Here is a 21313-nt window from a genome sequence, read left to right as displayed (position 1 = left end):
CAAAAAGAATGATTAAAATAACCGGTCCCCTTTGGCAAAGCCATGATAATATTTGTGCATGGGGTTACAGTAGATGTGTGGCTCTCTATACTGGGCTTGGATTTTCCCTGTGTATCATTTGTTTCTCGATATTTAAAGTAAATAAAATAATGCTTATTGAAAGATTTTTTTCATAATATGCAATTATTTGTAAAAATTGCATGATTTCCAACATCCCGTGTAGGGTCATGGGAAAACTGGAGTGTATACCAGTTTTTTTCTTTGTTTTTTGTCACGAGTTATTTGGTTGTGTGTGTAGTATTTGTGCCAGTGTGTGCACTCAGCCCTCACTCCCTGTGGGGGTTTTCTCCTCTAAAATGCCACTTAAAGGTCAGAGGTTGCATCTCAAAGCAATGTTCAAGCCAATATGAAACAGAGGAAGATATGAAGAGGAATTTAAAAGACCGGTTTGATAAACATGACACAGCTGCTTCTGTTTACTCCTGATATCTCCAACATTAGTTTTACTCTACAAAAAAAAAAAAAAAAAAAAAAAAAGAAATATTTTCAGTTAAAATTGGCACCAGAGGAGAAATATAAAGCTTGAATATGAGTTAAGGAGGCTGGATCTTAGAGGCAGATATGTATATAAGATAAATTAAACATCACAGGGAATTTGATGATATTTTATTTTGAAATGAACAAACCAGATGATCACAGCAGAGAAAAAGAATGTAAATTTCTTAACATGACAACAGTGAAGCTGATTTCCCAAAGATTCGTTCATCAGAACGGACTGAAGCGCAAAGTTGTCAGGTGTAAGTGCATGACCTGCATATTTACATGACCTCCAGACATTATAAAATGATATCTGATGTTTTAATGGACATGGACAACCTCACACACAGTATTTGACAAGCAAAAAAAAAAAGGAAATTGATACAGCAAAATAAGCAAAAGTAACATCTAGTTTACAAATTACATACATAAAACCTTCATTTACAGCAAGTTTAAAGGGCGGAGCATTGTATTATTTACATTACCTTCATCCTGTCTATGCTAGATTCAGCCAGGGAAATAAAAAGGTACTGATTGCACTAACCTAAATGTTTCAAATGTTTATAAGAAGCTGTGATGGATCATGAATCAATACTCATATCATATACCATGATATTTGTTAATCCGATGCAAACGTGGTGTGTATGATGATTCAGATTGTGCCAAGTGGCTGAAAAAAAAAGTCCAGTCCTGTGTTCAGTACTGTTTGATGAGCCTTCGTCGCTGCGAGGTCTTCCTCAGCAGGTGTCTAAAGTCGTACGGGTTCTCCTCGGTCTGGCTCTCTGTGGAGGGCATTCTGGGAACCGAGCGCCTGTCAGCACAACAGGAGAGAGAGAACAGAGAAATTCACTGCAAAGTCAAGAGGAAAACAAAAGCAGAACCTGGAGATGGTTTGAAAGATTTGAAACACAAAAGATTCATGTCCGGGAGAAAGATTTCATATTGTTTATCATCTTCAGGAGTCATTTATCATGTGTGCGGACCTGTCTGAGCCACTGGCCAGACTGAAGGAGAAAACAGATGAAATTCATACTTGGAGTTGTTACTTTCTGTCCTTAGATCAACTGGAATGTGAAATGTAAGTGTGGCCTTTTTAAATTCAACTGAATTTATTTCAGGAACTTCACCCACAACTGTGTGTAGGATGTATGAGGTCGTTCTCTCTCAGCTGATGAAAGTCGTTCAGCACTATGAAGCTGTGTTTCACTTAATTTGTGGCATCTTAATAAGCAATTAAACAACAGCTGAAAATCCTTTTTGTTGCCCTCTAGTGGTTGAACGTCTCATCTTGCTGCAGTGATGCAGAGGTGTACCCCAGGGCGTGTCAGTACATTGTGACATCACTGTTGGGTGTGGTTACCAGCAGCCTGAGAAGCAGTTCAGTCTGGTGTCAAGTTACTCTAAAATAAAACATTTTCTATGGTTCAGCAAAGATTATTTTCACCAGGATTTTTGTGTCATTCAGCTACAGCCCTAAATAGTCAATACTCTTTTCTGAACCGTTTTATGTGAAAAACCGTCTCTGTCTGGACCATCCTGGATAAAGAGGATGTACCTGTCGTCGTCAGCAGGTCTGGGACGCTCCGGATCAGTGATGGCCCTCTCTCTGGTCTTTCTACTCCCAGCAGCTGGTCTCAGTTCTTCAGGCTGCCTCCTGTCCATGGACCGTCTCCTGTCCATGGACCGTCTCCTCTCTAAAGACCCCCTCCTCTCAGGTGTGCTGCTGGGTGGTGTTTCCTCTGTGGACATGGAGGGCTCTGACCTGCTGGTGGACAGGCCGCGGTAGTAATGGTCGTCTACATCCAGCAGCTTCCCAGGACTAGAAGCACAAGCAGAGGGGATGGGTGGATGTTAGGAAGGGGTCTTTGAGTCAGTGATCTAGACCACATGTTCAATTTCTGACCACTTCTGTAACAGTTTATGTAGTCCAGAGTTGTACCTGTATCAAGTACCAGTATGAATTACTGTCACAGTAATCTCTTACAAGTATCTCTTGTAAATGTATAAGTGAGTTTGGTGTTCCAGTTTAAGCATCACATGCGTGTTTGCAGGATGTAAACTTGTCTTAACAGACACACACTGTGACAGGTTGTGGGTATGAGGCTCAAAAAAGTTTGGGCTCATGTGAGGGAAAAATACTGAAAAGCACAAATACAGGGGAAAAAAAAAAATTTGGGCAGAAAGAGAGGAAAGAAGAATGACAAAGCCGAGCTGCACTTCAGCCTTTGTCAAGTTCTTACGGAGCAGAAGCAAACAGGCTTTATCAAGACTCCTCCTGCAATTAGGACCTGATAGATCACAGGTGTGTCCTCTCCAAAAGCCACTGACACTGGACAAAATACACCTTATAAATATAAGATAATGCAAAACATTCATCACAAACATGGCCACCACCATCAAAGATAAATATATATAATTTCCTCTATACTGTGCCATCAAAATTAGTCAGCTTTTTACATAAAAAATACATAAATGTCCCTCAAACTATTTTGTTCTTTAATAGATTTTTTCTGCTGTTTTACAAATATTTCCTCATCAGTGTTACAGAATATATTTAAGTCACTGTAAAGGAGCTGTAACTGATGTTAAAAAGGCTTAAATGTACTGGATTTTGTACCTAAGGGGCAACTTCCTGATCTAAATAAGGACATTAACCCTTTCCCTCTATTTATATCTGATACTGTGAGTTTGAAGATATTTTACAAATAATGCCTCCTAAAACTCTTTTATTTTAGATTTATGAGCTTCCAACTTCCAAAGAAGACACTCCTGTCATCAGTTGTCTTGATTGCAGATCAGTAGGTGTGGCCTATATAAAGCCTGTTTGTGGCTCTAGTCTGTAACACACTGACAAGCAGCTGGTGGTTTTTAAGCTCTTCTTTGTTATCTCAACAACTACTTCAGAAACAAGATGCAAAAAAATGTGTGAATTTCAGTTTATTTACTCAGAAACCTGAAAGTTTCATCTTCCTGTTTTTGCTCTTTACTTTTTTCCTTTTATTCACAAGCTGCTATTTGAGCTCTCTGCAGCAGCTAGCTTGTGTTTTCAGATGCACTTTTAGCAGCTGGTAGTGATATTGAAACTATTGCTTCGTTCAGAAGATAGAGGCTCAATTGGCCTGATTCAGATCAATCTCATGACAGGACTTCATTTTCAGACTCTGCTTTTGTTGAGTTCCACTACTTGAGAACTTTCTGAACAACAGTGTGGTGACATGTGCTAGAGGAGAGGAAGAAAAGAGGATAATTGTCAAGCCCTCGGTCTGCAGGCATCTGCCCACCAGACTGTAGAAATCGCCCATTTGCACCACAAGCCCCACTGAAGCTGAACCTATGCTCTGACCTCCATATGAACAGACGCGAGGAAAAGACTATTTCCACGTTGAGATCTATGTGTCTCACACGTTCTCACATGGTGAGAAATGCTATTGGAAATCAGTCTCTTTATGAGCTCAGTGCTGCTGCATCAGAGGCATCAACACCGTCCCGTAAACTGATGATCTCACAACACCACTGGGATGAGTGTGAGGACTGACCTTATAACCGCAGTTTCCGACACACAATCATCCCTCTGGTGAATTATGATGAATGTGCCATTCTGAGGCTGAAATGAAAATTTCTCCTTGATTGTAATTATCTCCCTGCTCTCTGGGCCACTGGCTGAAATATGTCATTGACACAGTGATGACATTGGCTCGGATAACAGACTTTTATCAGCTGTTTTATACAGAGAGCTGGATCAATACTGGATCAGAGGTTATTTCTTAATCAATGTAGCCAGTGGTGACATTTGTAGCCATGGTGACGGCATGGCTTTAGGAATGGCAATGTCGGTTGGTCCATAGTGAAACTCCATGGTTTCCAGAGGATGAATCTTGTCCGGCTTTGTTGACCTTTAGTGAATTTTGGTTCACACATTAACTGTATAGGATTATCATGTAGCATGGATTTGGGACACAGCTTTAGTCTTGTTTCTGTATTTTCAACTCCACTGGAGGCATACTGTTTTCAGGTTATCCATCCATCCATCCATCCATCCCATTCTCATGGACACGATATCTCAGTAACACCTTGACTGGACTCAAAGACGAACTGCTTAGACTTTGGTGGTCAAAGGTCAAGGTCACGGTTAGCTTACAAAATGTGGTTTTGGCCTTGTAATCTGAGTCGCAGAGGCATACAACTGATGTAGTAGTTTTTAGTTTTGTAATCTGTAGTCTCCCATTATGTCTGTTTAGCTTTGGTTCAGACACCAGGGAACCAGTTCAGCCCTGATTCAGCAGCTGAAACAGGTCGGTTGTGGGGCTGGTTCATCCCTGGGTCACTGCTCCTCTGTTTATTTCCAACAAAATGCTGTTGCTGCTGTTGGAAACATAAAAGACATTGCTTCTGGTGGAATTTTCATCAGAACGACTTTAACTCATGATGCTTTAAATGGCAAATATAAAAGGCTTCATGAGCTGAATCACTATTGTTACATCTTTCAGAGACGGCGAGAATAAAACAGACATGTAAGTGATCATAGCTCTGATATTGGCACTAAATTTTAGATATCTGTGGCACACACTATCACTGCCCCCCCCATTTCTCCTTCTGTATGTCTTCAATCCCATTCACTATCATTACGTCTATCTTCTCTCCAGTTCTCGCTCCTCTTACCACCCACGATTTCCCATCTCCTGTCCTCCTCTGCTGTCAGCTTCAGCCAGAGATGCTATCTTTCCTGCTGACCTTCTCATCCTTAATGATGCATTTAAACCGCTCCTGTCCATCGCTGGCCTTATTTATCTGCTAACAAATTATTACCCTTGATGTTTAGAGCTGTGTTGGACTGTGTGTGTGTGTGTGTGTGTGTGTGTGTGTGTGTCCTCAGACTGCTGTGATGAAGTACCCTGGCCCCTGCTTGTTCAGCCAGCCCTATCGGTCTATCTTCACCCCCCTCACTCTGGGCGGTATTCTCACCTTGCGGCCTATACAGCACATACATATGCATGAATACACACATCCGCACACACACACACTTTCCCGTCACTTTTTCTTTTAGACGGATCTGATCTGCAATTGCAAAAATGTAGTTATAGAACTCACAGAATACCACTGAAACGCCACCATACAAAACATTACACTTCACTGAGCATATTCACTGGATGTATCCGGGGTGAAAGATGAGGCTAATTAATGTCACTGAGGATGTGTGTTGTGCTGCACATCGTTAAATTTGCACCCAGACATTGCCCTTATGTTGGCACTGTCCTACAGTCATCACTCTGGACCAGCAGGCAGCAGGCCAGCCTCTTAAAATAGTGGTGATAGGTTGTTAGAGTTGAGGCTGAAATCAGAACTGGACACTTACCCATCTTTCCTGGGTTTGCGTTTATCATCCTGGACGGACCGCTGAGTGCACAGAGACAGAGGACAGGTTACTATATGTCAAACAAACTCTTCTCATCTGTGCTCAGGCGAAGCACAAAAACTGGTTTTAGTTCTTCACCTTTCAATAAAGTCTTACATATTTTCAATGAATTTATCTCCAATACATGTGGTCAAAGGGAGTAATGAAGTTATCACTTCAATCATGTTTTAAAACTATTGCTTAAAGTTTTTTTTTTTTTTCTTTAACATCACAAAATTATTGCCATTTCTTAAAGTTAGTTATTCATTGATTAGATACAATATGTCTACAGTGTATAGAACTAAGTCATCTAAACACAATTCAAGCATTATAAACAAACCTTAAGTGCTGCAAAAAGAGCTAGTATGAGCTCAGCTATTGTTCGTTGAAATTATGAAACATTGCAAATAACACTGGGAGAACACTGAATAAAAAGAGAAGCTGCCTTTAGCACAAAAACTGCAAATTACTTGTCAAATATAATAAAGAGCACACTCCTCCAGACAACTTTATTTCTTGCCTTTTAGAACATATTGTGTGCATTAAAGAGTACTATAGAAAGGGGAGGAAAAAAAACTGCCAATCAATAGTGCATTGTGAAAGCCAATAGGTGGGAAAGCAGTTACAGTGTTACATAGCAGCTGTATTCAGTATCTGAAATCATTCACCGTCTCACTCACATGAATCAGGTTGTAATAGGTGGAGTCTTCCGGTGTGTTCAGGGTCTTCGGTTGTTGAGTCCTGCGGGGGGTCCTAGACAATCTCTTGTCAGCTGAAAAGCAACAAAGACGGTTAAAAACACCAGACAGTGGTACCACGTTGATTGTACTGAGCAATTCAAGATAAGAGGCTGGTAGCAGGTGCTTTTGAATGACGGGTTGTCATTTACTTTTTTGGGAACTTGTGTTCCCTTATCCTGGTTCTTATTATTTCCAACATTTCCCAGACTTCAACAGATTAAGTGATGTGAAAATGCATCTGTCAATTAAATGTTGGGTTTGTGGACATCTATATTTAGATTGTGAAAGGTTTTTGATTATGTTGCATCTGCACTGCATTATGTTACGCTGAGGAGGGGACATTACTATTTCTACCATTTCTGCAATTAGACTTGAATGATATCCAAATTATACCTCGATACAGTCCAATATTATCACACGGGCAGGGGTGTCGTATTTTATGTTTCTGTTGTTGCAAAACTGCAAAAAACACCATTTTTCTTATTAAAAATATTGCCTGATGGGAAATATTGCAATATTCAGTATTATCAAATATTGACTATAGCAAAGGACTTCTCACAGTAAGATCTCCAGTTTACCACTGGTGATTCATAATGCTTTATTTTATTATTTTTTTTCCTATAAACTCAACTGTACACAGGCCTGAGGTCTAAATAAGATAATGTGGTCTTTGCAATTTGGTGATGGTTAAAGAAGGCTAAGCCAAGTGAATATGAAACTCTTTCACTAATATAATACACCTGCATAACAGCAGTGTTTTTCCATCTTGCTGAAGGAGCCAGATTGTTGTGGTCATTTGTGTGGCTGCCCATCACCAGCAGATGGCTTGAGAGTCGGTGGTATCAATACACATGGCCGACTGGATTACTAAAGTGACTACTGAGCGTGATCCGACACCACGCTGCACTTTGACTTTGTTGTGCTTATTGAGCTTCCCTCCATACATACTGCAGTTTAACCCTGAGGCCTTTGGCCATTTTGAATATTGAAACAACCTTTGCCACAGAGAGCCCCATAACTTTGTGATGACCCACGTTCACTTCCCAACATGGTATTGAACATCAAGTGGGAGGTACATGTTTGTGACCAGCTTGGCGTTTTTTTTCATGCATGACATCTTCCATTTGTCATGAGCTGATATACTGTAACAATAGCTCTTGTCTATGTTAATGCAATCATAAACATATTACAATGACCTTTGCTTGCTGCTCATTATTAATCACCTCTCATGCAAAGGGTGAAACGTGGCAAAACAATCCATCACGTGCAGGAGGTCGCAGGTAAATGAGATGAAAAGTTTCTGTTATTATTGAACAACTAGATTGAAAGGTCATTCTGTATTGCTCAAACAAGTAAAGCCAATATCACACACACGCTTTTTAATTCCTGTCATAATCGTTGGAAATGCTCGTTCACAAAAACGTGATTAACATTTGATGACCTTTCCCATGAAGAACAATGTGACTGGCGTTCCTCTGATTTCATTGTCTGTGTCACAAATGATTCTTATGAAATTTATTATGTTAATGAAATTTATGAGGACAGCTTAGGACTATTGATGGAGAAATGACCTAGTGAGGCTGAAAAGGATAATTTTATAGGGAGTTGCAGTAGCCCTCGGAAATAACACGGATAATTCATTCTGCTTTACTTCAGGCAACGTGCTGTGCTGAAAAACAGCCTGTTAAGGCCAAACATGTCCATATTTAAAGAGGGCTGTAAGCTGGAGTGAGTGTGTGCCCGTGTGTGTATAATGTGTGCATTCATACTTCAGTATTTGTCGTTAAAATGAAATTAGGTGAAATTCAAACACACAGAAGCACATAAAGGTAGGCAGATTTTGTCAGCTTATTTAAAAAAAGAGCAAGGCTAGCTGTTTCCCTCTATTTCCTGTATTTATGGTAAGCTAAGCTAGCCATGTGCTGTCTCTAGCTTCATATTTACCAAACAGACATGACAGTGGTATCAATATTTTCATTTAAATCTCAGCAAGAAATCCAATATGTCCATTTCCTGAAACATATTGCTGGTCTCTGAACACCAATGGACAATTCTTCCACAATGTGTGTGCATGGTAACTTTATATGTTGAAGGTTAGGGTACGATCATTTTTAGATCAAGAAGAAATATTATAATCTCCTTTTTAAAAAAAGAAAAGTTGAAGAAAGTCAGTCAGTTGGTTCTTCTCTACTCATGGTACTGTTACATAACACATTAGTTCAGTAAGTTCATCTGATGATGTCTTTAAGGGGCTTCCTGCAAGGTTTCTCCGCTGCCAAATGTGGCTTCTTGCTGGGAGTAGGTGGTGATGATTGTCGCTTGACAAGAGCTTCAGCCATTGTCCTGCCTTCCTCCTGCCGGAAGGCAGGAGGTTATAATACACCCCCTGAGCAGCGCTACGTCTTCAGGCCAGATTGGAGACCACAGTGAGTCACTATCGGAAACTCACAAGATGGGCTGGGACTAGCTGTTTACCGAGACAATAATTAACATTGGTGACAGTTTTTGCTAGATAAAGGAAGGAAGTTTGATGCAGAACTCGAAATGTTTCTCCTAGACTGGTAAGTAAACAGCTGTTAATGCTAACGTTGACTATGTAGCAATAGCAAAACTTACGAATAGCTCCTTGAAAGCAACTGACTTAATATTTGGAAATTTTAGGTGCTGTTAACCAGAATTGCTATTTAACAAAAGTTGCACAGTCCCCTACTGTAAGACTTGTCTAAGGTTAGGAACTACAAATAAGGGTGAAATGTAAGTTACATGTTGAGAACTAGACACATAGTAAACATCAACTTTTCAAGAGACATTGTCTACTCTCATATTTTGTAATAAAGCTCAAAAAACCAATAAGGATCAAATGAATTACAGAATCATGATGCCATCCAAGAAAGTCATTGGTCTTATTACATATTACTTCATTATTTCATCAAGACACCTGAACCTACGGCAACAGTGACATTTCAGCTGCCATCTCTGATTTCGCAGACACGGTGAACTTTCAATTTGCTGTCTTCCCTCTGCTCACCACCCCGAAAAAGCAATTACACCTATCACCTGTGCAAATCTGATTTTTATATTTGATGACACATCAGGTAGAGAAGCGCTTCCTGTTTTGGCACTTGACTTTCCCAGGTTTCCTGACCTAATCAAGTCGCACAAGAGAGAAAAGTACGATAACATCATGTTCTACTGTGAGTGGCCGGTAATAAAATCTACGTGTGGTTTTTATAATATCTAGGAAACAAGAAAAGCGTGGAAACAGCTGGCACAGGCCCACACTCCTTTTAACTCTGAGATAATAAATACTGACTAAGGACAGATTCCTGCCCCAGGTCCTGGATATTTACAATCAAAGCTTAAACATCCAACCCTTTCCTTTCTTTTCAGTGTGGCAGAAAATGAGTTGCACTCTGACTTATGTGGGTGAATGCCTGAACTCCATTTAGCTCAGTGTCTGAAGAATATCCCCAGTGTAGAAGTCTACAGAAAGATGAATAGACGAAAAGACAAAAAAAAACTCTTCCGTCTTTGTTGATTATCTGATGATTCAGGGCTTCAAAAACAGAACTGCCCATTAACCTTAGGTCCACATTCTGCATTATATGCATTATATGCATTGCTTTATCATCTCAATTTCACACAGAGAGCCAGCCTTCCTTATCTTACTTGATTGGTGATTCTGGGGAGGGAAGCCATTGATTGCTTTTCCTCTCACAAACAAGCCATTGTTCTCGGGGTTTGATTGATGGGCCTGGATGATCTCATTCAGTTTCTGCTGCAGGGTGACAAAGTCCTGAGAAGTGTTTGCGATCTGTTGAAAGAGATTAGACAGAAAAAATATGAGTAGGAAAAAAAATCACAAGTTGGAGAGGTGACTGGATAATGAAATGGTGTTACCTGTTTTGAGAAGCTCTGCAGTTGCTCAGCTTCTTTCTGTGCTGTTTGCTTGTTGGCCTTCAGGTTCTTCCTGTCCTTGTACCCTCTGAAGTTACTTTGGATCTTCACTGCAGCCTGTTCCTCCTCCAGTCTTTCTTTTTCAGCATTAGTCTCCTCTTTACGTTCAATCACTACATCAGTGACGTCCAGGACTTCCTCCCCTTCCTGCTGCTCTTTACTTTCCTCCCCTGCATCATTGGCAGCTTCTTCCTTCACTCTGTTCTGAGCATCTCTCTCTGCTTTCAGCTTCTTTCGGTCCCGGTGGCCTCTGAAGTTACTTTGGAGGACAGTGGCAGCTTTTTCTTCGTTCAGTCCATTCGGGTTTTCCTCAGATGCATCCTGCTGGGACTCTGGCCCCGCTTCTTCTGTATGCATCACTTGCTCTTCTTCTTTTGGAGGTTCTGGTGCAACCTCATTTTCCTTCTTCCTTTTCTTCGGGATCTTTCCTTCCTCCTCGAGTCGTTTGCGCTCTTTGTGGCCGCGGAAGTTACTCTGAAGCACCACTGCTGCTTTGGTCTCGTCTGCGTCTTCTGACTTGGCATTACTTGAAGGAACTTCTCCCTCTTGTTGAGCTTCCGTCGATTCCTCTTTTTCTTTTCCTGTTTCTTCACTGCAGATTTCCTCTGTCGGTGCCGGAGCTTCAGGAAATTCTTCCTCAGCGGTAGGACTGATCGCTGCGGGCTCTTCTTCACCTGTCTGTCTCTTTGCTGGGATTTTGCCTTCTTCTTGCAACCTCTTCCTCTCTTTGTGACCTCTGAAATTACTCTGGAGAACAGTGGCTGCCTTGGTTTCTTCCTCTATGTTGACAGCCTCTTCCCCTGCAGCATTTTCCTGTCCACTCTCCGCTTTCTTATCCTCTTCTTGCTCTTCTTTTCCAGCATCTGCTGCTGGTGCCTCTGCAATCACTGCCTCATCTGCTACTTCTGTATGTTCGTCATCTTCTGGCACCTGTGTATGATCACTGTCATCATTTTCCTCTGCTTCATAAGTACTTTCTTCATCCTCATCATTCTCTTCTGTCTTTTCCCCTTCTTTTTCCTTGCCAGAAGCCTCTTCCCCACCTTTTTCCTGTTCCCCTTCCACCACTATGTTTGGCGGTAGCTCTAGCTCGGCCCCGGCCATCGTCTTTTTTCTCTCCTTAAACTTTTTCCTCTCTTTGTAGCCCCTGTAGTTGCTCTGGAGGACCACAGCGGCTTTAACTTCCTCCTCCTCGTTCTGTGCTTCATTTTGTGGAGCGGGGGCATTTTCGTCATTGGTGCTTTTCTCTGGTTCGGACGCCTGTTCCTCCTTTTCCTTAAGAGCCTTTTCTGCTTTCTCTTTCTCTTTGGCTTCCCTAAAAAGAACATAGGTACATCTTTGTCAAAAAAAAAAATAAAAATAAAAAATCAACATCTTTTTTTGAAGGCTATATAGTTTGAATTTTCTCCTACTGTTTTCTTTTGAAGCTTTTCCTTTCTTTATGTCCTCTGTAGCGGGCCTGAATCTTGGTTGCAGCTTTGTTCTTTTCGTCTACCAACTCCTTGTATTTCTTTTTTGCTAGATAGCCCCTGCAAACTGAGGAAGACAAGTGAAACATGAACCAATATAATTCACACCAAGCTCAGACTGTGTAGGATAACTGTTCTCACCAGCCTGAAATTGGATGATGAAGGCCTCAAACTTTGCTTTGTTTTTGTCATCAGCGACCCTCTTCCGAACTTTATGACCTCTGTAAGCTGTAAATGAAAGCATGAATTAGCATCATTGCTCTGTGACTCATTCATATTCTGGGACGCTAACAGAGTGTACAGATTACTAACCTGACTGCAGCACCAGAGCACTCTGTTCTCGCTCTTTTAATATCCGCCGGTACCGCTTGGCTCCCAGCCAGCCTCGAACGTACGCCTGGAGCAGAATGATGCGCTGTGTGGCCTGCTGCACCATCAGATTCAAATGCTCAACATGGTAGTACTTCAGGAAAACCTGAGACACAAACACTTTGATCACCAATACAAATCTATTTTTACTTGTGCAACTATAGTTTAATTTACAGATCTCAATCCTGCAGGCAAGCACATAATATTCTTTCTCATGTTTGTCTGGCTTTCTAGAACTATTCCTGTTTATTGCAGGAATGTTTACTCCCTCTTTAGACTAAACTAAAGTGTAAACATAAATTGGAGGTGGGCATTATAATTAGACAGCATAATCAAGACAAGGTCACATTTTGAGGTTAGTGAAGGTATGAAGTTTTGATTTGGCTACTTGATTTTAAAACTGTATTTCCTGTTCTAAACTGTATTAAGCTGGAGCTCAGTGTCCCCTTTAAAGGTCCCATATTTTACACTTTTCCTGTGTTTTTATTTGAAGTTTTGATATAAGTGCTAAAAATCACCTCAATGTAACATGCCACTGAGTTGTATTATTGGAAATGAAGTATCCAGCATTACTGGAGTTTTACCCATTTTAGGGATTCAAAGTCAGGCTATATCGACCTCTGCAGCTTCAATTTTTACTTGGTTCATGTGAGTCAACAAAATCTATGGAAGTGAAATACTAAATCCCTGGGGTCCAAATGTAAAGGCATTTTAGTAAGGAGTTGTGGGGCTTGAATCAGATTCTCTCCTCCAATGACATGACTCCCACTCATTATACCAGGTTGCTGGACAAAGTACTGTGAGCTGTGATGAGGATTTGATAAAATGAAACATCTTTACTTACCTTAGTCTTCCCCATTGCCCAGTTCTCCAGCTTGGCCTTCTCCAGTATTGCAGCACATGTCTCTGGAGTCACAGCGGGCTCCTCGTGAGCATGGAAAGCCAAGATGTAGTACCTATAACAATCAGTGTAATCAGCTGGATACTAATGTGGGGGCCAACACATGTTACACACTGATTAGCATGACTTTAATCAGCTGTGTCTTTCTTTTGAATGAGACCTGGACTGAAGTGAGAACCTGCTGACCTCTTTATGAAGTTAGCAAACAGGATGCGGTGAGAGTAACCCTGCCGCCTGATCTTGGCGGTCTCCAGAACGCCGGTGTAGCGCAGCTGAACCAGAACCTTCTCCCGGTCAAACTTGCTGGCTTGGCGATCGTTGTTGGGTTTGATACAGCGCACAAAGTGAGGCTGGCCTGCCACCATCTTGGACAGCAAGTCCATCAGAGAGTACTGCAAAGAGCACGAGAGGTGTGAAACCCAAAGATCCAATCAGGGTAATAAGAATAAAGAAATCTCTCATACATTGAAACAAAATCTGCACTCGCATATGAGCCGTTTAAAAACAAAAAAAATCTTACTCTGAAGTAGGAGGCCACTGTCTGTGTTCTCATGTTGGTGGTTTCTCGCGGATGGTAAGGTGTGTCTCCATGTTCACCTGACTGAAAAAAACAAACATTAAATACGTCAAACATTCATACGGTGCTGCCTGGTTACACTACTCTATACACTACCAATGGCTTTATTTATTTATGGGATAAATGGGAACATTTTGATACAGTGCACATAGACCTCCAGAGTAGTTGAGGATACGGGAGCACAGTAAAGACACTGAGCTACGGTTAATAAAAAGTATTATCAACTCCTTCAGCTGTCGCCCACCTGCAGATGATTTAAAATCCTAATGGAGGACAATTTTTAATGAATTTTCATTCAACTATTTCATCTTTCTTTTTTGAAAAATTACCAATCACCGTTTGCTTTTGTACTGTGTCATCAAGAGGCACATCAAGCAAGCTTTTTTTTTCAGGCTTGAGCTTTAATTCCCGAGAAGGCTGCAAAAGAGATGCATAAAATAGGAAAAAAAAAAAGCCAAATCAAGAGTACAGTCTACATAAATATAACTTGTCTGAGGCTATTAATTATATAAATAATTAATCTAGATATCATTTTAAAAAGTGCTATACATGTTTCAAAATCAAAACATTTTATGATTTAAAAACTACACTTTTAGAAAAAACATCTGTATTTGCTTTCATAAAGACAACACAGACGGCTACATCAACATGAATATAATAAATTATACACACAATAGTATTGACCTGCTTCCAGCATATAACTGGTAACAATTTAACAAGCTCTAAATCTAATTCTCAGCACAAATGCACTGGAGAGAGGGGGGCACTGTTATAGCAAGCCATCAGCCTAAAACTGTTTTGTAGCATTTAAAAGCTCATTGTGGCTTCTTAAGAGCGATGCCTTTGATGAGCTTTTTTGTCTAACATATGCAGATGAAGGGAAATGGATTCAAGAACTCATCAAAAACAGTTCATTTAAATGTAGCTACTATCAATTGCTTTTAGGTGAGTACACTGCCTCAGGCTTTACATTCAGGCGCAGAAATCATGAACTTCCACAATGTAAACTAATTTACGGAAGAGTTGTGTCATTAAGTTGCCAGGAAATTTCTGTATTTATTTATTTTTTTTTACTTGGCCACCGGCAACTGAAAGAGACTCGCACTGATTAGTGAATGCTTTGAATGCAAAACTGTAGAGTTTGAGTATGTGGCATGGTGCTACAAGCAGACAAATTCACCACAGTGATGAATATAAACACAGCATAAGGAGCTATGTCCAGAAGACTGAAAATGGTTATGCTGTTTATTCATTTAGTATTTTACAAAGTAAGGTTGCAAACATGCTTGAGCTCACTGACGTACACATGGACTGTATGCATAAGGGGGATATAACAGCACTTAGCTGTAACTGGTTCTAATAGAAACACAGGCCATGACATTCTAGAGATCTAAAGTGAGTAAGGGTGTTACCGTATTGGTGAAATAAAACATGCACTAAAGCACAGACAACATGGAAATATGTTGATTACCTCACTGAAAGAAAAAGAACTGTATAAGGTAAGCACTCCCATCTTTTATGACAGAAATGCAGAGAATGAGCGAAGCGATGAGGACAAAAGGAGACAAAAAGGTGAGAAAATAAGAAGCTATAGTTAGTTGGGTTTTTAAAAAAAGTAGGAACAGAGGCTGAATTGTAATTCAAGAGCAGTTCCCCTAAATCAAACGAGTTTTCAGGGAAGTTCTTGATGGAGGAGATATTACAGAGATAATGCAGACAGTGCTGTAAGTACCTTGGCGAAGGTGATGGTGCGTGTCGGGGTCCGCGGGCTGCGCATTGTGTTTATGCCTTTACCCTTGGTGTGGGCAAGGTTGCCTGTGAAAGAAGCAAAGGAAGGATAAGGGTCAGTGAGCGAACCGAGAACTCAATGGAGCAGATACTAGAGGAGTTCAGTCGTCTGTTCCTATTTTATGTAAGTTACAGTTTATTAGGTCAGCGACAACAAACGCACAACACTACTTAAAAGAGTGATTATGTGATTATTGGCTTTGCAATTCGATTTTGACAGAGCCTGCTCTGCCAAGGAGGGATGCCAAGGCTGGCTTGTTACAACAAATGTCTAGCAGGAAAGAGACTAAAGCCTCTGCTAAGAAGAGGAATAATGGCCTGTTGTTTCACTTCAAGTATGTCTTTAGTGCTGCTTAATCAAAAGGTTGTCACAAACAACTTCCTCCTTTTTCCTCTTCCATCTGTCTTAAAGGTAAAACTTAATTTTTGCTTCTTTCTTCACCTGTTTTGGTGAGGGGGTGGGTGACTAGTTTCCGAACAAGTTCGTTCTCTGACGACCTCAGCAGCAGGACGATGTCGGCCGGAAGTGTGTCTCTGTTCTTGGCCAAGAAGCCTGCAGCGTTGTAAATCACCTTGAGAGTTTGGTGGAGAGGGAAAAAAAAACTCATGTGAGAAGCCTTCACATGTTAACAGGCTTCAGTTTAAACTGAAACCTCTGTGTAACACATTAATATCAAGTGTCAATTACCTTTCCAGCATAGTGGTGAATCCCAAAGCCAAGGTCGACCCTCTTTGGTCTCCAGAAGCTTTTGGTCTTGAGATTATCTTCAAATTTCTCTATAATACCAAATTGTACATCAGGTAATTATCGACCACCAAAGACTAAGTGAGAGGACAACTCTTACGGACATTATACTGTCCATGCATGGGAAAACTACCAGAACTAAAACTGGATCATTCTGAATACTGGTTTTAAAACTTGCTGTACTCTCTGAGAGTTTATTTTCTGCAAATGTACAATACTGTCTGTCTGTCTGTCACTGCCAGAAGAAAGGATTAGACTTGGTTCGTCCCTTCAGGTGTTGGAACACTTTCTATTGTTACCTGTTTTTTTGTTGTTTTTTTTTATTTCAGATAACCCACAAGGTTGGCTTCTCCTCAGTCGTCCTTCTCAACAAATTTTGGTTAAGGACGGTGAATAAAAACTATCCCCATTCGTCAAAACTGTGGTACTTTTGATCAAGAAACTTGTTTGCAGTTGTTATTGAGAAAGACTTTGAATACTTAGTCAATAGTTCCTATACAAATACAGGCTGTAGACAGTAAATCTGGTCGAAAGCTGATTTCGTCCTGCTGTGGCTGAAATGACTGACCTACGAGGGTCTGGTCTGTGGCCTGCGGGAAGCGACTCTCTTCATCAAGCAGCGAGAGCATCCCCATGGGCTTCTGTAGGAAGAGATCCAGCAGAGGCCGGTTGTCCTCGTACTCAATCATCCGAGCGTCCACCTCCTCATTCAGGTACTCATCCTGTGCGGAAAAGGCAAACACCTTGAATATAATGGCTTTTTAAGATGGTTGAATTCCTTCCTTTTTTTTCCAGAGTGATATCCTGGATGTACATTTTCTGTTTGTGTTCTGCATTGTTCTCAGTGGATCTGAATACTGTATAAAGTTTGGAAACATGATTTCCTAATTTCTGCATTCCCATCTGGTTGTTGTTGTTGTTGTTGTTGTTGTTGTTGTTGTTGTTGTTGTTGTTGTTGTCACCTATCATGGGAGAAGTAAATGGTCCTCTTGGGTTCAACCAGCTCCAACACAGCCTGAAATGTGTTGGGAAATGGGGCAGGAACAGCAGCCAAAAAAGAGCAATTTTCAACATCGGGAACAAGACTGAACATTTACTTTGAAATAAACAACCTAATACAGGGAAAGTTGCCAAGTTGACTTTTTTTGTGTGGAAACATAACATTAGTTTCCTAGATCACTGTCACATGGAAAATAATGAAACCTAAAGTAGGATATATCATATCACAGATGAAATGTTTCCTGCGACACAGCTGTGAAACAGAAGCTGAGTGTTTGTTCTGTGGCTTCATTTCGTAGACTGTTAATGTCGACATGTAATGAGAATTTTTCTAGTTTTGTTTTGACTTAGTCCTGTATCTAATGGAACACTATCAGTGTTAAACCTTTAAATCCATTTTCCGTGCAGGCTCTTATCTACTCACATTTGGTGATAGGCGTTCAGAGACTAAAGGACAAAGAATTTACATACTGGAGGCATCTGACAACATAAACTCAGCCCTCCAATGACAGGACAGAGTTAAATCCAGAACTTGTTGCCTTGCTGTGTTTCAGCTGACTCTTGTAACAAACTGCTCTTTTCCCTGTTGGGATAAATCTGGTCCAGGGGGCAAAGTGAGCTTAGCCCCGCGCATTATATTGAGCTAACCTGATCACATCAGGTTGACTGACTCCCGGGGCTGCTAGTATGACTCAGCAACGTTGCCGGCGATTTCTATTCCGTGAAGAAAAGGACAAAGTGGGAACAAACAACATCAAATCAACGTGGTTATTCTAGCATGAACTGCACGCAGTGAGGTAAACGAAGCACATCAGGAAATCTGTGGCAATGGAGATAGATTGGGACAATATGTAACCACATGTGTAAACAGAGATGGAAACACAGTGGTCTCAGACTTTTGGACCCCACTGCAGATGAGGGAGTAAATCCATATGAATTAGTGATAAATCTTTAACATACAGTAATGCTACCATTAATTTATTTTACTCTAGATGTGACAAGGGTGCTGTGCTTATTAATCTCATAGCACAGTACATTTCCCTTATGCTATGGGTGTGTGTGTGTGTGTGTGTGTGTGTATATATATATATATATATATATATATATATATATATATATATATATATATATATATATATATATATATGTATATATATATATATATATATATATATATATATATATATATATATATATATATATATATGTATATGTATGTATATGTATATATATGTATATATATATATATGTATATATATATATATGTATATATATATATATATGTATGTATATATATATATATGTATATATATGTATATATGTATGTATATATATATATATGTATATATATATATATATGTATGTATATATATATATATGTATATACGTATATATGTATATGTATATATATATATATATATATATATGTATGTATATATATATATATATATATATATATATATATATATATATATATATGGTGGCAGTATAGGACAAATGTATTTCTGGGCCTGGAGCCAACAATACCCAAGAGTGAGTTTAAGTCCAACGCTAACTGTCTTCAACTCCTAATTGACCCTCATTTGGGATGATTTATAGCTCCTCTCCATGGGTGAGACCAAATCATTTAACATTAGCAAACCGTTCTCTGCCCCCCCCCAAGGCGACACACACCCCAGAGACAAAAGGAGAATCGCAAACCTCATTCTCCCGTAAATAAAGACAGTGCCGTATTTTACCCTGGCCATCTCTCTTAAAGCGCAGAGTGACAAATGATGACATGTTATCACCATTTAGATGGAAATGAGGTAGTACCAAGGTGAAAAATGCGCACAAAGGGGGGATTGAAGCACTTGGAAACTGCTCTGTGATTGGAGTCAGTGGACTTCACCTGTTCCCAGGCGAATATGTGCTGGTTGAAGTAAAACTGGATCTGCTCGTTAGCGATGTTGATGCAGAGCTGCTCGAAGGAGTTCTTCTTGAAGTTCTCGAAACCGAAGATGTCCAAGATGCCGATGTTCAAGCCCTTGTCATCCTCTCTGCAGGAGAGAAGAATGAAAGGGCTTGAAAATTGATCATTACCAAATCCATCTTTGACATGGATTTGTACAATGTCAGTTATAGTTTTGCAAAATCCCAGACACTCCAAATGTACGGCTGATTACTGTCAACAACAACAGAGTTCAGATATATATTTCAGTACTAAAACAGATTCCCTCCATCACAATGATCCCCACTTGTGTGCCTTCCGATCCCTGAAAATGAAGCAATGGTCTTGTTATGGCCTTTTGTCTACAATTTGTGATGAGTTACTCTTGGTCATTTTTACCTAAAATTACTGGTTAAATTATAAATCTGCTTTCCCATCCTGTTAATTATCTTGTGACCCCTCTGATTTCTCTCGAACATGAGGCGGGGGTCACGACTTCTAAATTGGGAACCAGTGACTTTTCACTATATATGACATAATGGTTTTCTATCCTTCCCTGGATTTCTTTAGAGAGATTCCACAACTTTTTTAATACTTTCAACACACAAGTAGGAACTTTGTGAGATGGCCTCATTCTGCATTCATGATGGCACATAAACACACATCATCACACCTCCTGCTCCTAATCTCACCCTAGGTGGCTGTCGGGCCGCAGCAGTGTGTTGATGCGGTTGACGATCCAGCTGAAGAGGCGGCCGTAGAGAGCCTTGCCCATGGCGTCCCTCACCACCACCGCCTTTTCCACCGTGTTGGGCCTGACGATTGTCTCCCCCCGGGCCACAACACAGTGGGAGGTCAGGGCTTCCTGGAGCTCGTCTGAGCGGATGCAAAGCAGTGAGGCCACTGAGGAGACATGAGATAAGGGATGGGATGAAAGTTAATGTTTCTAAAGTAGAAGTGAGTGAAAGTAATACATGCAGTGTGTGCAAACTTCAAGTGCCCCCAGAAATGAGGCTGATGTTCTGAGTTCACTAAAATGTATTAAAATAATTTCTCATCTCAACAGCTTTGTAAATTTCCAGTCAGGACGAATGTTTAAATTTAGAAAATATAATGCCAGGGGAAAATCATATCCTATCAAATCTACCCATTGCAAATGTATGTTTGGTAATGATGTCTCTGTAATTCTGCACTAGCCACTAGCCTGTCTGTACTGATGGATAATTTATTTCAGAACAATAGTTTCCTATATTTAGCTCCACTTCACCTGGAGCTCTGCAGAGTTAATGGAAAGGAGCAGAAGAGGGAGGAAGAGAAGTGGGGGTGCAGAGGAGGAAAGTCAGAGTCATGTTTGGTTTTACGTCATCACATACTGAAGTGTAGCCATGACACCCCCCCCCCCCTCCCCCGGCTCTCCCTCCCTCCTCTCCTCTCACCGTTCTCTAGGACAGAAATGTTGGAGATGTTGCTCTTGTCTGTTTGATGCTCCGAGGCAACCGGAGAGAACTCGATGTCTCCAGAGTTGAGGATTGCAGCCAGGGTGCTGTAAACGCTGCCAAGCTCCTGCAGAAACGACACACAGGCTTCAGAAAACTGACACTAACTACTGTAAAATCAGGCTCATAATGTCTTATAATCTTATGTAGAGCTTATCTGTATAGTTATTTGAAAGTTTTTGCAATGTCTTTTTTTGTGTTTTTCTATTTTTTTATCATCATTATCAGCTTATGTAACACAGAAGTCCTTGAATACCTCCATGCTGCATTTCTGTGTACTAACTGCTCCTTCATGAAAGTCCTGCCACTTTCATGAAGTATTGTAGGTGTCAAGTCATGCAAGGCCTTAGAGGAGGCACGCATGTTCATCTGTATAAGGTACAATATGCACTCTAGTTAAGTGGAATAATGGT

General features: G+C 40.4%; 1 protein-coding gene across 1 annotated transcript in view; it reads right to left on the bottom strand.

Moving 5' to 3' along the window:
- Window positions 1-650: 650 nt before the first annotated feature.
- The window catches only part of myo3a (myosin IIIA), a 52985-nt gene continuing 32322 nt past the window's right edge, over window positions 651-21313 (bottom strand). The window contains exons 18-37 of the mRNA XM_071484713.1: window positions 20841-20967; window positions 20097-20307; window positions 19366-19513; window positions 17044-17197; window positions 16419-16507; window positions 16173-16302; window positions 15675-15757; window positions 15414-15455; window positions 13886-13966; window positions 13552-13757; window positions 13309-13420; window positions 12408-12570; window positions 12237-12323; window positions 12039-12162; window positions 10570-11941; window positions 10339-10483; window positions 6610-6701; window positions 5891-5931; window positions 2093-2356; window positions 651-1348 (exon numbers count right to left, since the gene is read on the bottom strand). Of these exons, the coding sequence (XP_071340814.1) occupies window positions 1234-1348; window positions 2093-2356; window positions 5891-5931; window positions 6610-6701; window positions 10339-10483; window positions 10570-11941; window positions 12039-12162; window positions 12237-12323; window positions 12408-12570; window positions 13309-13420; window positions 13552-13757; window positions 13886-13966; window positions 15414-15455; window positions 15675-15757; window positions 16173-16302; window positions 16419-16507; window positions 17044-17197; window positions 19366-19513; window positions 20097-20307; window positions 20841-20967 (3786 nt within the window). The 3' untranslated portion in view covers window positions 651-1233. The remainder of the gene's footprint in view (window positions 1349-2092; window positions 2357-5890; window positions 5932-6609; window positions 6702-10338; window positions 10484-10569; window positions 11942-12038; window positions 12163-12236; window positions 12324-12407; window positions 12571-13308; window positions 13421-13551; window positions 13758-13885; window positions 13967-15413; window positions 15456-15674; window positions 15758-16172; window positions 16303-16418; window positions 16508-17043; window positions 17198-19365; window positions 19514-20096; window positions 20308-20840; window positions 20968-21313) is intronic.

Source organism: Trachinotus anak, unplaced genomic scaffold (genome assembly GCF_046630095.1).
Source record: "Trachinotus anak isolate AG129_WGS33_773 ecotype Australia unplaced genomic scaffold, CSIRO_AGI_Tana_v1 ptg000009l, whole genome shotgun sequence".
In the NCBI taxonomy this organism is placed as follows: Eukaryota; Metazoa; Chordata; class Actinopteri; order Carangiformes; family Carangidae; genus Trachinotus; species Trachinotus anak.
The sequence above is the reverse complement of the archived record's forward strand: the minus strand, read 5'-3'. Positions and strand labels throughout refer to the sequence as shown.